The 20088-nt window shown below is 50.4% G+C and overlaps 1 protein-coding gene across 7 annotated transcripts in view; it reads right to left on the bottom strand.

The window, feature by feature from the left end:
* Positions 1-1488: 1488 nt before the first annotated feature.
* TTLL10 (tubulin tyrosine ligase like 10) overlaps positions 1489-20088 on the bottom strand; it is a 261339-nt gene continuing 242739 nt past the window's right edge. For all 7 annotated transcript variants that reach the window (XM_075906186.1, XM_075906188.1, XM_075906190.1 and 4 more), the window contains 4 exons: positions 14377-14517; positions 10710-10826; positions 3607-3700; positions 1489-2353 (listed from right to left, as the gene is read on the bottom strand). In XM_075906186.1, coding sequence (XP_075762301.1) covers positions 1554-2353; positions 3607-3700; positions 10710-10826; positions 14377-14517 — 1152 coding nt within the window. In that variant the 3' untranslated portion in view covers positions 1489-1553. The remainder of the gene's footprint in view (positions 2354-3606; positions 3701-10709; positions 10827-14376; positions 14518-20088) is intronic.

Here is a 20088-nt window from a genome sequence, read left to right as displayed (position 1 = left end):
GCATGTGGATGGAAGGAGAATTATGAGGTTCTGCCCAGGTTATGATTATTAAATATGTATCACCAGGATTTTACACACAAACGCCACTCGTGTTTCAGTGCAAACAGAAATGCTGTTCAGGAGTCCCGGTTTCATTTGCTGAGCCGCTCAGGTTCCAAGCATCATGGAGGTGATGCACTTGGGACTATTTTGTGGCAGAGGGACCTCTTGAGGACTGATCTACAGAGCAAAGATTGGCTTGGAAAACACCCCATTTCTGAGTGGTCAGCACTAGAGGACCTGTGCTTCGTTCTCTGCCTTCTAGCACAGCAGTTTTCAAACCTTTTTTCTCATGACCTAGTTGAAGAAAATTGTTGCTGCCACAACCCCACATAATTGGACTGGAGTGTGGACTCCCAGGTGGGGATGAGGATGGGCTGTGGGAGGGGGCTCTGGCTTTCGGGGGTCGTCGCTGGGGCAGGAGGGGCTTACCATGAGTGACTCCCGGTCAGCGGTGCAGCGGAAGTGCCTAAGGTGGTTTCCTGCCTCTCCTGGCACAGCAGACCATGCTGCGCCCCAGAAGCAGCTGGCAGCAGGTTCCCAGCCCATGGCCGTGTGGAGCTAGTGCTCGGGGCAGGGGCAGTGTGCGGAGCCCTGTGCACTCTTCCCCCCGCAACTAGGAGCCAGGCCTATTGCCAGCCTCTTCTGGGCACAGAGGTGCAGGAGAGGCAGAAAGCTGCCTGAGCACCACAACGGCTCACCTGATCCCCCTGCAGCACCGAGACCCAGTGCCTGACATTCCACCACCCAGTACTGGGTCGTGAACTGTAGTTTGAAAACCACTGGTCTAGCACATAGTGTGGTGTCCAGAAAGGAGGGTGGGGGAGAGGTGGCAGAACACTGTGCTGCAGATGGGAGGAATGACTTATTCCAGGCGGAAGCAGAATGTACCACTACAGAAAGCGTTATGTCATCTGATCAGACCATCTCTCCGCCGACCATGCAAGAGAGAGCCAGGCCTCTGGCTAGCTTAACTGACAGTGCACGTTAAGAATCAGAACTGTGAATAACAGATCCCTGGATCACCAGTACATGGTGCTTGAACAATAACATATGCACATATCCCTAGAACAATCCCTAGAATGATTAAGAGTGCACAGAACACACACAAGTGCACAAGACACACAATGGCATGCATGGGTATCGCTGAGTCTGCTCAGCTGGAAGAGTACAGCACACACTGAGGTTTCAATCTCATGCCAGGCATTTATAGGATCATGCTGTTCTTAAAAAAAAAAAAAGGGGGGGGGGCAATGGAATTTCTTTCAAAATTGACAGCTGTCGGGAAGGGGTGTACCATCCTGATTGCAGGACACATGTTACATTGCGCATTACACTGATTCCTGACCATCAATCATCTCTCTTTTTCTTTTAAAATAACAAAATCGCTTATGAAAATCAATGAATGTTTCCATACAATGCGTAGATACGTCACAGCTCTATAGAATGTTTTGGCATTATTTTTATGTTTGTTATGGGAAAACATCATGTATTCAACACACAGGGATCTCCAGCTAAGACCCGCGATGAGACACCTTTTTCTGGTCATCTGGAGGCGGTTCGGCGCACTGGGATGCAGCCGTTGCTTTGCTGTCCTTGGTCAATGGGGTCTCCTTGGCTGGTGGGCGGGTCAAGGGTTGTCCGAGTGGCTTAGAGTCTTTCAAGCAGGGTGAGCCATTTGAGACCTTGGACTGGAGGTGAAAAGAGACCATCTGGGAGCTGGTGAAGGCCTGGTCTTCTTTACCAGAAGTGGGAGATTTAATCCCGAAGGTCTTCTGAAACCACACGCCATAGGCCTTCTCTTTTGAAGCAGCAGCCACAGGAACGACAGAGTTGGCCGTGTCCTTCTCTGAACCATTGCCCATGCTGTGCTTGGCCAGGCTACCTTCCTCGAAGAAAACCACAGGCCTGATAATGTACTGGCTGCAAGTACTGCTCACCTGGCCACTTTGAACTGTGGGTTTCAAAGGATGGCTGGCGTGGACTTTGCGTATGTCCATGATCTGCACCTGCGGCATCGTTACAACAGTTTTCTGGGGACCCCCTGGAGGAGGAGAGATGGTGTTTTCCCCCGAGCCGCTTGGTTTCTTTGTAGGCTTCTCTGCTGCTTTGGGAAGAAGCCGAGCAAGGTGACTGGTGTTTTCCGTCAATGGCTTTTGGTTCCTCGAAGTGCCCAGGGAGTATCTTGTCTTTGAGGCTCTCACTACAGTTTCAGACGCACCCCCATTATGGAGCAGCACAAAATGGCACAGGGTCTGCAAAGGTACAATTCTCTGGCCTTTCAAGCTCTTGTTGAAAATCTCAAGGACCAAATCTGTGACAGAAGAATAATTATGACATGACTAAACATCTCTACACCCATTTCTCCTCCTCCCTACCCCCCACAACACTGCATACCACCCAAAACAGCTCAATCACTGAAAGGACACGCACTCAGGATATGCCTACATATTCCACCCCCCCAAAAAAACGTCCCTACACACAACAGGAATATCTATGAAAGGAAACACAGCCAGGACATTACTAACCCACCCTGCACAAACACACACACACACCCTAGTGCTTCAAGTTATGCACCAAGTCACAGAAAATATTAATAACTAACACATTTACTTGGCATTGCTCAGGTCCTTAAGGACTTTAACAGGGTTCAAGAAAGAACTAGATAAATTCATGCAGGGTAGGTCCATCAGTGGCTATTAGCCAGGATGGGCAGGAATGGTGTCCCTAGCCTGTTTGTCAGAGGCTCGAAGTGTGTGACAAGAGAGGAATCACGTGATGATTCTCTGTTCTATTCACTCCCTCTGGGGTATCTGGCATTGGCCACTGTGGCCAGACAGGATACTGGGCTAGACGGACCTTTGGTCTGACTCAGTATGGCCGTTCTTATGTTCCTATGAGGGGCTCAGGGCAGGGAGAGTGGGGGGGTGCAGGAGTCAAAGTTGGGGGACTCTGGGCCGAAGGCCCCCCACCCAAATTCATACCAGGGCTGCTTGTTATTCCCCTTCCTGTCCCTGTCAGGGAGCGAGAGCAAAGTGCTCAGTTCGTCTGTCCCCTGCACTCCCCGGCCAGAGTGGACTTTCTCCTCACTCCCTGATGAAGGAGAACAGCCAGCAATGTCCCCATACAAATATGTGTGGGGAGGGGCTTCAGCCCCCCTGCCCTCCTTAAAGGACACCTGGGAGTAGAAGATTGGGGGCTCAAGCAGCCCCTGACAAGCAGAGATCACCCCCCCCAGCCAGCCCTTTTCATTTGCCTAGTGATTCTGTCTCTTTTCTGTGTGGTTTTCTGAGAAGCAATCCCTTTCCGGGCACATCCCATTGTCCTGGCACAGCCAAGCCCAGACCTTGCTGTAATTTATGATCAGAGGAAACTGTCTACCTAAGCATCACATCAGTAGGCTAGGGAAGTGGGTCTGAAGAACTCCAGTGGAGCGTGGTTGGGGCCAGGAGAGGCAATTTGGGAAGGCCATGTCTTCCCCTGACCATGATACCCACTGCCACCTGAGCATGTCACATGTGGAGCACTGGGCAACCTTAGGCATGGATTGCAGGGCTGTTTACTTACCAAGAGTCTCATTGACCACGGTGGGGATGACATCCTGCAGGACTGCACAGTTGGTGTGCAGCGCGGGGTTGGCGTTCATCTCCAGCAGCCAGACCTGAAAAGAGACGAGCAGGGTCTGCACAGACAAGAGCTACGTTTATCCCCTCATGGTTTGTGTTGATGCTGATTCATGAACGTGAGGTCAGGCAGCATGAAATCAAGCCAAGAAAGTCCAAACGGTGAACATAATGGCTAATCACCTCTTTCCAGTTGGACGGTGGGACCTGACTAGATTAGGGATGTAAAATCCTGTTTAATCAGCCAACAGCTGTTATGACAGGGATGGAGCTGGCTGGTGCATTAGGAAGGCAGGATAAGAGATGCCCTGAAGGGAGGAAGGTGGGATAGGTCCTTGAGTCCCCTAGGGCTAGAGCATTTACCTGGGGAGGGGAGAGTTGCAGGTTCAAAACCCACCCACCTTGGGAGTATCAGAATAGCCAACAGACACTGCCCCAGGCATGGACCTAGCTTGGGCAGGATAAGGGACACCCTGAAGGTGGGGAAGTGGGGTGGGCTTTGGACTGGCATTAGGGCATTGGCATTAAACAGCAGCCACCGGGTTGCCAGCTGTTGGCTTAGGTGCTGGGTAAAGTTACCCATTCACAGCCCTAGATTAGAGCAGTGCAAAACTTTCAGAATGAACTCAGCAGTCAGGTGACATTCACTAAATTTGTGGTTTCTTTATAAAACAGACACTCGTGAGCGGTGCTGAAGCTGCTGAATCTGTTGTTAAGAGGTAGCTGTTTGCCAGGTTTAACAGCACCAACTTTTTCGAGCCTGCTAAATTAGGAACAATGCGACATACTTTTGTGTTCTTGATATGAACTATCTGCATGCACAAGGGTATACATGTAGGTAGGTATACATGCATCTGTGTCTTTATTATATAGCATTCCCATAACAGCTCTCAGGTATGTTTGGAATGAACCTGGGATAGTTGTGTGGGTAGTTACGAGTGGGTGATGCTTTGACGAACCTGATTTCAAGCCAGCCGGAGATTAAGATTAAGCACACCAAGAGCCTGGTTTCAAGAGAACACAGGGCTTTGACTCCAGGGCTTTCGTTCTGAGCATGCCTTGGGCCACGTGTTGGTTTCAGCTGGAAGTCAGGTGGAACCTTGATTTTGCATGTCTGGGCTAAATTCAGCCGGGTTTCCTTTTCATCGTCAGGCTCTTTCAAATCCGAGGGTGCAGGCGAGACACAGGACAGCGCAGAAACCCCAACGAAAGCTCACAGCAGTCCTTGCTGAACAAAGCACCGGAGTTGTGCACAGTTCCATTAAAATCCCACTAAGCTAAACCCCTCTCCTCAGCCTCCGCTGCCAGCCCACCATTCTCCACTTCATGCTGAGACCCCGCTGGGAAGCTTCAGAGCAGTTAGCAGTTTGCAGAGTGGCAGAAAATGGGGCTTCAGGAAATAATTGCCCTGGGACTATTGCTGTTGAAATGCAGTGGAGAAAGTCCTTCATTTGAAGCAGCTAATGTGTCTGCTTCCATGCAAGTTCCTGCCTTCTTCCCTGGAAATCAATCACTTTAATGAGGCCAGGATAGTGCAGTAATTTCCCTTCACCACTCTCCCTCTTTTACTGAGAGGAAAAGTAAAACTCTGAATTCTCAGTTTGTTTAGGAAAACGGAAAGGCTCAAAAAGGGGCTTTGAAATGTGGATTGTCTCCAGAACAGGAGCTATGAAAGCAAAGCTTGTTCTCTTAGAAATGGGAATGTTTTACGGAGACCACTAGAGGGAACCTAAACTCTACTGATGGCTTCAGTGGTGAAATACTCATTCCCATCTTTGAAAACTTTCCTCAGCGCCCCTGATACAAGATCATAAGATTTTGGGAGCAACAGATGAGTCTTTACAAATGACTGGATTCAGTTTTGGTTCCCTTTCATGCTGTCAAGTGAAACAGACAAAGAGACGGAGCAAAGCTCTCCATGCTACAGATCTTAGATGGCTCCCCATCAGAGAAGCGTTTGGGTGTCTCGTATGTTTTCCAGTGTATTTATCCTCCCTGTGGCATAGGGATGTGCTTTTATTTCTGTTTTACAGCAGGAAAGAGAGATAAAATAACTTGCCCAAGGTCAGGCAGGAAACCAAACCTCTACAGAGCTATGAACTGAACCCTGGGTTCCTGAGTTCATAACCACTGGATCCTCCCTTCTCTCCTGGCTTTCTAATTGATGAGAAAGCTGATCGGTAAACTGTGTTATCCCTTGTGTTGCTTTGGAAAGTAGTAGTGTAATAAAAATGGTTCCATCAGTGCATACACCTAGGGGCTGAGGGAATGGAGGGGAATACGCACAAGCACATCTGAGTTAATACGGTAGTTCGGAATAGGAAGCCTAGTCCGAACTACCTAGTCCGTGCCGCGTGTAGCCGTGGGCACGGAGTCCGCACTAGCGGACATTTAAAAATGGCGGCGTCCGGCGAGATGCAAATGAAGCCCGGGAAATTCAAATCCTGGGCTTCATTTGCAACTCCGGTTGCCTACATTACCACCCTCGTTCGAACTAGGGTGGTAGTGTAGACGTACTCTAAGATAATATTAGCAACTATTGCAGCCTGACACACAATCTCCTTCACCCTTCTGGGCACTGGGGGGCAGAGATGCATGCTTCTTTCGCATATGACTCCCCAAATCAGAGGTAGCTTTGCAGGGCTAGTTCGGCGTGAGGCCCCAAGCCCCGAGCTGGGTGGGACAGGGTCTGCCTTTATGGTCCATGTTTGTACAGCACCTAGTGTGATCCATAATCACTGCATTGCAGATCACTAATAGTATGACTTAAGAGGCCTGTTGCAGTGTGGAGGAGGCTGAAACTGAGCGCACTGGAGCACGGAGAAGGGCCATGGGTCTCTGCAGAGCCCCCCACAAGGGAACCAATTAGCGCTGCCAAAAGTCACAGAATTAGCTGGCAGATTTGTTCCCTTCCTCCCCGCAGCAAGATAGAAGGTGCAAAGCAGGTTTTCTCCTGAGCTCTTGCAATGGGCCTGGCACGGAACCATCATCCCTCAGCAGCACCGCTACAGGGACTCAAACCCCCTGGCCGGAGCAGGCAGCAGTGCCATTGAAATGAACAGAATCGCACCTGCTCATCACAGGGGTGATTTGGGTTCTTTTTCCCCAACGTGTTTGGCTCGGACAAATCGGCAGGTGAAGCTGGAGGCGGCTCTCCCATGACTGGATGGCTGAATCCCCTCACGCCTGTCCTCCCAGCAGGCCCCCGGGAGAGCAGCCCTTCTGCCTGTCTGATGCAATGCTTTCTGTCGACTGCGTCTCTGACTGGAGACCGTTTCAATGACCTCCTCCCTCCTCCCAAGCCCTGCCGTGCCCTGGGTTTTGGCAAAACTACTCAAGGAGACAAAACAGCTGCGACAGACAAGCAATCCCCTCCTCCTCCTTCCCCCACTTCCTCCTCCTCATAGCTGAGATGAGAGTAGTCAGGGCTGCAGCGGGGTTGTGGTGTCTTCCCACAGGCCCTGCTTGCTCGCACACTGCGATCAATCTGCCACAGGCCATGCTTTGGGACAGAGCTGCCTTTCAAAGACTGTGCAAGGCAAAGACAGGACCCTTCAGCCCATCCGGGGAGTGATTCAGGGGGAGCTAGGCCTTTGCAAAAGGAGGGAGGAAGGGTGTGGACAGGAGACAGCTCAAATGAACCCTTCCTACAGTCCCTTTCCCTCCAGGCAAACCACTCTTTTACGAGGGGGGGGGGGGCAGTGAGTTTGGTGTGGGATGGATGGCTGTGGAGTGACTGCCTGTACCTAGGCTGCAGCACAAGCTTGGTGGATGCTAGATTCTTCCATCCCCCCCAATACTCCTCATTCTGGAGGGAGTTTCAGGTGTGAGGAAGGAGCTTCATCCCTGAGACCCGGTTAGACCTAGTTAACCCTTGGCTTCCCTGCTTAGCCTCACCACCAAGGGGACACACTGCAGTGCCCTAACAGCTCCCCCCACCCCACCTCAGTTTGTTTCATCTAGCCCGGGGGTGGGGAAACTTTTTTGGGTCAGGGGCCACTGACCCACAGAAAAATCAGTTGGGGGTTGCACACAAGTGAGAAGCAAAAACCAAAGCAAAACAAAAACCCACAGTCTCCTTACCCACCCGCGGCCAGGGTGGCCCAGCCTAGTAGATTTTGTGTGCTCCAGCCCCACAGGGGAAGTGTCCAGAGGACCAGAGCACAAGCGCAGGCTCCCCAAAGCTGAGGGGGAGAACCCCGAGCTTCGGGGGCCTGACGTAGGCAAGCGTAGGCAGCATCCAGTCCCCATGCCTTAGGTTCCTGATCTAGGTCAATGGGAATCTATCAAATGGCAACATTTTTCTGTCACTGTCATCCTGCACCAGAACTGAAGATGTGACTGAATTCAGAGGTGATGCCTGCCACTATCAAGCCCTTCAGCCATGCAGCCAGTCCCGCCCTCCCTTTTCCCGCTATTCCATGCCACAGCGGGAAATGCGAAACATGAAAAACGCAGCATCACCCCTGGAGAAGGGGAGCCTGTTACAGGGCAGAACACCTCACGCTCACAGGCCTCATTTACTCCCATGTAAATCACCCTCCAGCGAAGGCCCTGAGAATGGCCGCAAGGAGAATCTGTCCCATTGTGTGTTCTAGGTGCAGAACCCGACACCCTTGTCCCAGTCACCCCAGAAGCTCTGGTACAGGTGCAGACTTCAAGAGCATTGCAGGCCATTGTTAACACCGAATGAAAGGCACCGGGCCAGGGTCTCCTCTGTCTTACACCAGATCTACCCTGAGGTATCTCCACGGGCTTCAGTGAAGTTTCTTCTAATTGACAGTGGTGTACATGTAAGGAGAATCGGGATCATTGTCTCTCTATGGACAAAGGAACAAGGAAGAGCCTGTGATAGACAGATGGACATTCCTGTTTCACTCCCTTTCCCCACTTTAGCTGCCTTCCAAACCCGCTCCTCACCGCTCGGTCTCCAGTTTCTCAGCACTGAACTCCCCCGTCCCCGTGCTTATAGATCAAATCACTCTAAAGTAACCGATCTGTTTATCTGTCCATATACAAAATACATAGAGACGTAATAGTCTCCAGGGGCCATGTTTGCACGGAAGCGGCGCGAACGCTTTTAATTAATCGCCGAGGGATTGCCAGACGAGAGTGATATTGGATCTCCCTTTCTATTTCAGGTTTACCCGGCCCCGGCTTTGCATGCCAACATTGCAAAAAGACAATTGTCACAGAAATGTGAGATGTGCCAGTTTCCATGTCTTTGCCATTAACTCTCTCTTGCCATTGATTTCCTGCACAAAGGACGCTATTGTGCAGGACCCGTGCCCCGTGCTGCATACATGACTGCCATTCTTAAGAGGGTTTGCTGCTCCCACTTCGCTTTGCAGGAGCATGTTTGTGTTTGCATCTGCTTTAGCAACAGGGCTACAAAAGCAAAGGCAACCAGATGGCCTTTCTGTTGTGTTCAGGCCAGGTGGTTCTGCAGGACTTTGATGGTTTGAGGCAACGTGATGGTTGTATTGATCACTTCATCAGATGCAGCCAGTCCCTTCCCCTCTCTTCTCTCTCTCTTTCTCTGTCTGTACTTCCCACTGCATTCTGTGATTGTCAGTCCTCGCAAGCTAAGTAGGTTTGGGATGGATCCATATTGGGATGGCAAGCCTTCAAGGAACATCTAGAACAGTGATTCTCAGCCAGGGCTCAGAGCTCCCCCAGGGAGCTATGAGCAGGTTTCAGGGAGTCTGAAATGCAGGGTCAGCATTCGATTCATTGGGGCCCTTGTCAAAAAGCTGCAGCCATGCTGAATGGGGCTAAAGCCTTGACCCTACCACCCAAGATGGAAACTGAAGCCTGAACAATATGGGTTTGCGGGGGTCCATGTGGTGTGGGACCCCAGGCAGTTGCCCTATTTGCTACTCTCTATCACCGGCCCTGGCTTTTATATGCGGAAAAAGCAGTTGTGGTTGTGGAGTGTTTGCAGTTTATTGGCGGGGGCCTCAGAAGGAAAAAGGTTGAGAATAACCCGAGCTAGAAAGTTCTTCTGGTGATTTGCTCATCAGTAACTAGTCAGAGGCCCAAAATAGCCTGGAGAGGGTCTCTGTGTTGCTGGAGTGTGGATACCAGATACTCAGCTGGTGGAAATCAGCACAGCTGCTTCGAAGTCAAGGCAGATGCCTTGATTGGGATATAAGAGATAGAACTAGATTTTCTTTAGTCTGGAAAAGAGAAGACTGAGAGGGGACGTGATAACAGTTTTTAAGTACCTAAAAAGGTTATCACAAGGAGGAGGGAGAAATTTATTCTCTTTAACGAGAGGACAAGAAGGAACGGGCTTGAATTGAAGCCAAGGGAGGTTGAGGTTGGACATCAGGAAAAACTTCCTGTCAGGATGGTTAAGCATGGAGTAAATTGCCCCAGGAGGTTGTGGAATCTCCATCTCTGGAGATATTTAAGAGCAGGCAGACCAGTGTTTCCTAAACTTTTTAAGTCCGCGGAACACCAAACCATCTTTTTTTTTTAATGAGGAACACCAGGGAAAAGTTATTGAGCAAAAAAAAAAAAAAAAAAAGTTGTAGCCTCTTTAATTGCCACATGTGTTGTCCTAACTGAGCTTCTGTCACTGCTGGGGGAGGGAGGGGGGGAAAGGGAGTTAAAAGAGGCCGCGGTACACCTCCAACTGTGTCTCTCAGTTTAAGAAACACTAAGGTAGATAGACATCTATCAGGGATGATCTAGATGGTGCTTGGTCCTGCCATGAGGGCAGGGGACTGGACTTGATGACCTCTTAAGGTTCTTTCCAGTTCTAGTGTTCTCTGATTCTATGATTTCTACAAGCAAAATATCTGGCTCACTCTCTTTCAGAGGCTATGGGAAGTGGAGGCTTCTGGTCTTAAAGGATCCATGGTATTTTTCAATGTTAAACTCATGTTCCTGCCCAAAGTCCAGTCACGGTTTCAATAGGATAAAGTAGTCATTTCCCACTCTCAGCTGTTATGAAAGGGTTGCTATGCACTGTTATACACTGGGCATCTTCCTCCCCAGAAGTGGCTGCATGAATAACGGGAACAAAACCTTGCTAAATACCTTAAAGTTTTCGTCAACCAAGAAATCACAACCAATGAGATCAAAGTAGCCCCGTTTGCATTCCAGCTTGGACTTGACAGCCAGGAAGCACTGCATCATGATCTGCTGCATTCGCTTCTGGAAGACACACAAAAGCCACATCCTCAGATCAGACCAAATGCACAGGAACACAAGAAAATGCACCTGATGAAGTAGGCTTTTGCCCATGAAAGCTTATTCCAAAATGACTCTGTTAGCTTGTAAGGTGCCACAGGACTCCCTGTTGTTTTTGCAGGTACAAACTAACATGCAGTGGGGCCAACAGCCACTGCAAGGCCTGGGATAAGGTGTAGGGGGGCTGGCTCCTACCCCCAAAAGGGGCAGGGCCATAGGCAGAAGGACCAGGGAAAGCCATCCCTCAGTGCCACCCACACCACGGTGTGTCCCCTCAGAACTGTGCAGAGCGGCACTCCAGCAGCAATTCAATGGGACCTGAGACTCCAGTAGACCCCCTTGGCCCCTTTGAATTGCTGAGCCCCGGAGCAACTGTCCCCTTCCTCTCTCCCCCCACCCCTCTTGTCAGTGGGCCAGCTAATATGGTTTCCCCTCTGATACAGGAACACAGAGTCCTCCTCGCCATACAGCCAACTGGCTCAGTAAACTTTCCCCTTCCCTCTTTCTGGCTACATCTACACTGCAGGCTTCTTGCGCAAGAACTTTTTGCAGAAGAGATCTTCCTCAAAAAGTTCTTGCGCAAGAGCGCGTCCACACTGCCATGGACGCTCTTGTGTGAAAAGCTCTGATGGCTATTCTGTGAATGGCAATCAGAGCACTTGTGCTTTTTCCAATAGGGGTTTCTTGTGCAAGAAACCCCTATTGTCCGTCCACACACACCTTTTTACGCAAGAGCTCTTGCGAGAAAAGGCTTATTCCTCATAGAAAGAGGAATAACTCTTGTGCAAAAAGCCCTGTCTTTTGACGATCTACTGTACTTTTTCTTGTGCAAAAACGCGCTTGTAGTGTGGACACGCCGCAAAAACTCTGCAGTGTAGACATAACCAGATCTGTGGAGATGGTTTCCCAGATTTAGAAAGCGAGAGGCTCTGAGAACCAAATCACGTGTGAAACGGGGCATCAAACCCTAGCTCAATACTGGGTAATTCCACTGAAGTTTTATTCCCAGACACACCCACTATCTCCAGTGTGGATCTTCTCTGATTAGGACTGGGAGCCATTCAAGGTGATATCTTAAGATTCATGAACCCTGCTGGATTGTGAACAACATTTCCTCACAAGCCTTCCTTTTCTCAAGGCTGTGAACCTGGCCTTCATATGTAAATTTGACACTATCTCTCATGGCTTGAACAAAGACATGAACTGGATGAGCTGTTGTATTGAACACCCAAATGACATCAAAAGCCAAGTATAGGAGACTTCCAGCCCTCTGATTTAGTCTCATTATCATTAGCACCAGCACTACAATTGACAGGTATTTCCCCCCCCCCTCGCTTTTCTTTTTCTGTTATAAATTGGGAGGTTCCTCCTTTTTTCTCCACTCTCATCTGAGGAAGTGGGTTTGGCCCACGAAAGCTCATGATCAGGGGCAGATGACCATTTTGCGGGGCAGCATAATTTCGCGGGGCCCCCCTTTGCCACGGCGCATGCGCAGTGACCCCATGTGCATGCGCGGTGGCACCACGGCGCATGCGTGGGGCTTTTTGAAGCGCAGGGCCCGGGGCGGTCGCCCCGTTCGCCCTGCCCTATATCCCCCCCTGCTCATGATACTAGATATATTTTTGTTAGTCTTGAAGGTGCGACAGGACTATTCGTAGTGTTTCCTCAAGCAGACAGCCACCCCACCCCCACCCCATCCTTGCTCCTCTGGTTGGAAGCTTGAGGCCAAATATTGCTTATTGGCTAACAGGGGCCATGGCAGAATAAGTGACCTTCACCCATCTTTCTGTTGACTTCTTCCTTGGGGGCTGCTGTTGAACCTAGCTACTCTGTGGTGCTGTTCCACTGGCTGCACCATGGACCTAAGCCTGCTCCTCAGAAGGAGTGTATTCCTATCTCCTAGAAACAGTGACAAACAGACCTGGCTGAAATGGGGCACCTGACAATTCACAAACTCCCTGGGGCTTGTGTTGGGAGGTGCGGGGTTCAAGAAGCCAAACATGTAGCGCAAAACGGGGCAGAGGCTGCCAGGTTTTGCTTGGTTTTCAGTTGACATGATTGTGTTTTATGGCTCCTCTCCAGTAACTCAAGCCCAGCATGGTGGGAAGAGTCAGACACTTTTTGGCAAACTTAGTGTGAGTAGCTTCCTCGCTGGCTCCTTAAGGTTTGGGTAAAAAACCCAGCACACTTTTTAGCATCTAGTTTCCTTTCAGGGTAGTTTTAAGCAACAAGAGAACCACCAAAAAAAAAAAAAAAAAAAAAAAAAGCAAAATAACCCTTGTCTTTTTCTGATCTCTGCTCCCTTCATTTCCATCCATTTCAAACTGTGTAGAACCTTACTGCCCTAACTGCGTCAGGCTAATGAATGGGAGGGCCCCAGGGATTCAGTCCCTAACTTCCATCCCCTCTCACTCCTGTGCAAGACGGGAGTGTGGAGCAGAAATTGAGCCTTTTAAATCTTTTGCTCCATTCTCCATTCCAAAAGGGGTCCTCCAGACATGATCCCAGGCTATGTCTATACTGCAGGCTTTTGCCGGTAGAGAGTACGCTAATTAGCATTTGTTGCACTGTCATTTGCATATTCTCTGCCGATGCTTTTTGTGCAAGAGGTTTTCGCGCAAAAACAAGCAGTGTAGATGGATCCGTTTTGTGCAAAAAACCCTTTTTGCCTAAGATCCTTATGCCTCTCCCGGAGAAGAATAAGGATCTTGTGCAAAAAGGGTTTTTTGAGCAAAAAGGAAATGTCCACACTGCTTCTTTTTGTGCAAAAACCCCTTGCACAAAAACGGCTCAACTAGATTATGCAAATGAAGTGCGACAAAATGCTAATCAGCGCTTCATTTGCGTACTCTCTGCCAGCGAAAGCCTGCTTGTTTTTGTGCAAAAACCTCTTGCACCAAAAGCATCGGCAGAGAATATGCAAATGACAGCACAACAAATGCTAACGAGCACTTCATTAGCATACTCTCTGCCGGCAAAAGCCTGAAGTGTGGATATAGCCTCAGGGTCCCACTGCAAGAGCAGAGCGTATATAAGGGGCTCAGGCCATCAATGAATGGGCTTGACAAGGGCCTTCAAAAGCGCATTCGTACTTGTGGTTTGAGTTCTGTCAACCTGGGCGTCTCCTTGTCTCCCCTTGACTTTTCACTGTTGCACCGGGGCATTGGCTGGAAAGCCTGGAGAACACTAGCACCTTTCCTCAGCCAATTGGTGCTCATCACCCTCTTTCACGACCCTTCGCCTCAACGTGCGATTTAAAAAAAACATTTAAGTCGACGTTGAAACGAACAGGATGAAAGCCGCGGGTCGTGTGGGATGCATATCGTAGGGCGGTTTTTAGCAGGAAAAGGCTGCGGCATTCAGCATCGGCTGGTTACCATGGCGCTGCCAATACCTTCCCCTCACTCGAGGCACCTCTCTTTCCCCTTGGGCATCTGAGGAGAAAGCCGATGTGCCCTCCCTCCTCTTCCCAGACCCCTAATTAAGGCTGCGCACGGGCTCCCCATACACTCACAGTGAACACAGTGAAGACCCAGTCCTTGGGGAGGCCCTTGGCTTGCCTGAATTTATCATTAACATAGCTGTTGAAGCGCTCCATCCGCCACACCGTCTCCTCCTTCAGCTGGCTGTACAGGGGGTTTTTCTTCTGCATGTACTGGGAGATGGGGGGAGGGGGATGGAGAAAGCAGAGGGAGGGTTAGTGAAACAGATTCGATTTCTCCCTCCCTGCAGTGGAGAAACCAGATTCAAGCCTCCCCGGAGTGGCCATCTGGCTCCAGAGACGGGAAGGCAGATCCGAGTGAGAAGGGCAGAGGGAAGGCAGTGGGCTGGGAGACTGGGCAAGCTGCTTGCTCAGAGGGATTCGCATTGGCTGTAGGGCTCTGGGTCCTTTGTTTATAGCCTGCCTGCCTTTGGGGCCCTATTCAGGTGCTGAGTCCCCATCGTGGCCTCTTGGCGTTCGGGGTGCAGGTCAGCCCCAGGAATTGCCCAGAGGAGTGAGCTCTTTAACATCCTGGGAAATATCGGCAGGTGGGAAGCGGGTGGGAAGGGTTGAGATCAGACCAGGAGTCTTAGGACTTGATCCGGCAGGATGTTGCTTAGTCTTCCTGTGAGGTGCTAAGTGCCAACTTCCATGGAAGTCAGTGGGAGTGAAGGGTACTCGGTGCCTCGAAGGATTGATCCCTTAAGGCACAAGTTTGGGGCAGTCTGAATGCAATCAGAGCAAGGGGTGCAAGGTGGTCACCAGCACGTCATTCGGAGCAGCACCCCCCACACTCTACGTAGCTAGCACAGCGCACAGCGGTCCTGCTGGGTCGCACCATGTAGCAAAGCCTGAAAGTCCATTTGCTTCCCAGCCTGGAGCCTCATTCCCAGCAATGGGACCTGGCCCACAGATAGGTTTTGTGTGTCTAGTGGTGGTGCACATCCACACTTGCCTTGGTGCACATAACACATTATTCCACACATGGATGGAAAAGATTAGAGGGAACTTTGCCTTTCACCCTGGGATGCCCCAGTGCTTTGAATGTCGTGCCCGTCACTTGCAGACTGAGAAGCTGGGCTTTAAAGAGGGGAAGGGACTCAGCCAAGGAAACACAGTGAGTCAGTGTCAGAGCTGGGAACAGACTCCAAAGGCCTGATTCTCAGTTGCAATAAGGCCCCTTTATGCTGCTTGAAGTGGGCAGAAACAGCCCTCTGAGATCACTCACTGCACAGGCCACTCTCAGTGCTCCACCCCAGCCCTGCTTGCAGCCCCTGGACTAAGGTTTGGAGTGGAAGCCGGCTGGGAACATGGCACTGAGCTGCAGCTATTCTCGGCTTCCCATGGACCTATGCAAAACAGATCAAATTAGACGAGCCAGGAAGGGGGTGGGGCAGGCTCTTGCATGGCCCCCTACTGCAGGGAAAGCTCCACAGGTGCCTTAAAACTCCATTAACCCTGCACCTTGTTCCCTACCCAAGTCTTGGAATGGAGTTGCTGAGAATCAGACCCTGGGAATCCAGCCTCCCAGTCCACTGCTCTCCCTTAGCTTCTGCCATAACAGCAGTCCAGGGACAGACAGCCTGGGATACACATGTCACCCAGAGGGGCTGAGAAGTCTGTTCTACAGCCTTAGTTGAGAGCCAGCTGGCTTTCAGCTCATGCACTAAGCTCCAGAGGTTCCCAGGATCAACACCACCTGTTAGCACCCAGGATGTCAGTAGGTGGGATTGAACCTGCAACCTTAGGGTCTAAAGCCCCGTGTGACTTAGCAGAGCAACCATCATGCTTCTTTCTCAGAGGTCTCACTGCCGCTGGGTGACACATGCATGCAGATCTGTGTAACGTTCCTGACACAGCTGGACGAGCCCCCCTTCCAGAGAGAATCTCTTTCCTGGAAAGGGAAGGTGAGAGAAAGAGAGCGCCAGGGAGACATGGACGTGTGTGCATCCCCAGAGGAAACCAGGGGGAGGGAATCTCTGTTCCACTGTCTCATTAATCCTGGGGTAAGGTGGGGCCTTAGCGAGCCCTGGGTGTTTGCGACGGCCAGCGAATGATAAATCCCCTCTCCTTATGCAACAGCTGGGCTGGATTGCAGACGTACCTGCAGTGCAATCGCTGCTAAGCTGCAAAACTTCTGATTAGTGGAGCTGGCTACAACGCTTCTCGCCCTGGTCTCAGCTTCATGCACCGTCCCCAGGGCGCATCAAGAGACATAGGAAACCTAGCACTTGTTCCTCCTCCAACAGTGACCTTTATCTTCCCCCTCCCAACCTTCCTGCCAGCATGCGGCCCCTGACCAAAGAGGGCTTGATCCGGTGTGAATGCTGAGCGCCCTCAGCAGCCCCTCCCAGGGCCCAGGCCCTGGACGGAATGAGCCTCGTCTTGCCAAAGGGGAAGAGACTCGTTTGTAAATCAGAACGGGACGAATCCTCGGCGTACGTCAGTGGAACGCCATTCCTTTCCATGGCGTGTGCTGATTTACATCGGCGGAGTGCATCCGTTTGATATGGGCTGAGCGAACCTTTAGCAGCTGGGTCATAAAACACAGCAAAGCTCTTTAAAAAAAACCCAACCACAACAAAGGCTGGCGATGGAAACAGGCGCAGCCTTGGCGACCGCTGCTTTTCCTTCCAAGGTTTCACGATCCCGTTTCAGATTCCCTCATGCTTGCTTGGGAAACAAAATCAGCCCTTCTCTGTTGATGAGCGGTTGCCTGAGCCATGGAACGGAAAGCCACTGGATGGCTGGCAGGGCTGTATTAATGAGGTGCTAGGAGAGAAAGGGAGTATTTATCTGGGGTGCAGGATAAATACTCCCTTTCTCGGCTCCCTGTGTCTGTAGCTGGGATCAGAGGAAGGTAAAATGAAAAATGAAGACAGGAGCCAGCAGCAAAAATTGGGATCCGGGCCAGAATTCTGAACATGAATCAGGAATCTGATCTGAGTCTCTCCACAGACAAAGCGGACAAAATTTACTCCTGTTGGTTCATTTACTTCAGTGGCCCGAAATCAGATATGAATTGGGCCCGGACATAGAGGCTACGTCTACACTGGCATGATTTTCCAAAAATGCTTTTAACGGAAAAGTTTTCTGTTAAAAGCATTTTCGGAAAAGCACGTCTAGATCGGCAGGATGCTTTTCCGCAAAAGCACTTTTTACGGAAAAGCGTCCGTGGCCAATCTAGACGCGGTTTTCCGCAAAAAAAGCCCCGATCGCCATTTTCGCAATCGGGGCTTTTTTGCGGAAAACAGTACTGTGCTGTCTACACTGGCCCTCTTGCGCAAATGATTTGCGCAAGAGGGCTTTTGCCCGAACGGGAGCAGCATAGTATTTCCGCAAGAACACTGACGATCTTACATGAGATCGTCAGTGTTCTTGTGGAAATTCAAATGGCCAGTGTAGACAGTTGGCAAGTTTTTCCGCAAAATCAGATGATTTTGCGGAAAAACTTGCCAGTCTAGACACAGCCAGACTATAAGCTCTTTGCGGAAGGGATTGCCTTTTTGTTCTTTGTTTGTACAGCGCCTGGCACAGTGGATCCTATCCGTGACTAGGGCTCCTAGGTGCTAGGGAAATACAAATAACATATCATCCTAATAATGAATAGAAACGGGATGCCAGAATCGTCAGAGGCTGTGTAGATTTACAGATAAATACATTTGGAGCCAGGCTTTGATATTACACTTTCTGTCTTAAGCTATATATTAGAGCTAGCTCCAAAATGTGCTGGTGTTAGCAACATAAAGGTCATTGCAGCAAGGGGAACAGGCTACTTTGTTATCCAAGTGCTGAAGGTTTTCATAGCAGTGCTTTGTGGGAAATGGTTCTGCTTGACATTTGAAACATACAAGAGAAAAATGGCCGGCTTTCTGGGCTGGAGGCGGAAGGAAAACGAGGGCAGAATCAAGTGTTGTTTGAAAAAAAAAAAAGTCCTACATGTTGCCAGCTGCTCAGGTGAGTTACCTTTCCCCCTCTTCCCGACAGGTTTCTAGGTAATTGATGCTCTGCTAATAAACACCTGTCCCTTGTTTGATGTCAGATGTGCCAGAGGGTCTCACCTGAGCACCTGAATTCCCCTGTGCACAGCCCTCTAGCTGAGCAAACAACTCTGTTCCAGAAAAACAAGCGGCAGGTTGCTAATAGCGTCTGCTGCAGAAAGGGGCTAGAGTACATGTCCTGAGCTGCCCTTCTGCAATAACAATACAACTCCCGCAAGAACCAAAGTGGGTGAGCCAGGGCAATCACCCACCCAGTGCTTTGGAACGCGCCGTTCCTCTGGAGGGAGCACGCACATTACAGGCAAAACAGCTTTCTTCCCTGAGATGTCTTCCCCACGTTTCCATTTCCTTTTGGCTGCCGGGGTCCCCCCAGCTGTCGTGGGCCTTCTGTGAAGCAAAACTTCCACCAGCTACTTGGGGTACGTTGAGCAGGGGATCGTCGGGAGCAGTGGAACTAGGTGGGCGGGGGAAGGGGGTAGAAATAATGGAAGAGGGAAACCAACATTTCCAGACCTCTACCCCACCCACAGTTTTACTGCCTCACAACACATTGTGGGGATTCGAGCGGCACCTGGCTGGGTTCTGTCCCCACACGCATGGGAGGAAAGAGGAGGAAGAGATGAAAGCAGGGCCAGGAGAGAGGGATTGGACCGGCCACCGCTGCACTTGAGACTGGTCAGTAGGGTTGCCAGATGGTTGAACCAAAAATACCGAATACCCCCCCCCCCAAAAAACACCGGGGAAAAAATTCTGTTGAGGGAAAAAAAAGGACTCCAAGACTTATTAAGCAAATAAATAAATAAATAAATAAATAATAAAACAGCATGGCCCCTTTCAGAGTGAGTGCAGAGTTAGAATAGGGATAGGAACAGGGGCGAGGTTGAGCACTAAGACGCAGGGAAGGCATTGCTTCCCCTTGGTCTTTAGGCTTTTTGCTGGCGGCCATTTTGTGTTCTTGTTCAAGCCAGAACTTAGCTTCCCTGTGGAACCAGTAAGCATGGAGTCTGGCGGCGGGGGACTGGGGGTGTCAGGGCCCGGGGTAGTGGGGGAGGTCGGATGCTAGGGTTGCCAGGTGTCAGGTATTTTCGCCTCCTGGCTAGGAAAAAAAGTCAGAAAATACCAGACATTTTAAGTGTCTGATATTTTCTGAATTTTTTTTACCAGACAGGAGGCGAAAATACCAGATTGTCCGGATCAATACCGGACACCTGGCAACCCTACTGGCCAGCCTCCAGGGAGCAGCTAGGACTCCCTGCCTCAGCCTGGTTCTGGCTTCTGTGGGTGCTGGCAAAGACACCCATCCCAGGGAAGGGGCAGAAATAAGAGCAACAACTGCCAGGGTGGGTAAGGGGACAGGGCCAAGAGGGCACCAAAGCCGGGGTAGAGGGCAGAGGAATATAGCTGCTATGGAAATGCCATAGGAATGGCTGTAGGATGCCCCTTTCCAGCCTGGATCCGATTCATCCCTTCCTCCCAAAGTCCCAGTAGCTTTCTTTGTCCCCCCTCCTATGCCTCTGCCTCTCTAGTCACTGGGAGCTTCTGGCTAATGTCTGGGTTGTAACTCACCAGAAAGGGGGTGAGAAAAGATAATAGGGCCCAATCCAAGGATCTCACTCAGAGATAGCAAAGCTGGCAAAGATCAAGGCTTAATCCCAAGAGCTAGTGAGAGACGTGCTCTATTAAGGACACTTTTGCATGCTGCATGGTTATGAGTTATTTGAATTATGGTAGCACCAGCAACCGA

Source organism: Pelodiscus sinensis, chromosome 23 (assembly GCF_049634645.1).
Source record: "Pelodiscus sinensis isolate JC-2024 chromosome 23, ASM4963464v1, whole genome shotgun sequence".
Taxonomy (NCBI): Eukaryota; Metazoa; Chordata; order Testudines; family Trionychidae; genus Pelodiscus; species Pelodiscus sinensis.
This window is presented reverse-complemented; position numbering and strand designations above follow the sequence as displayed.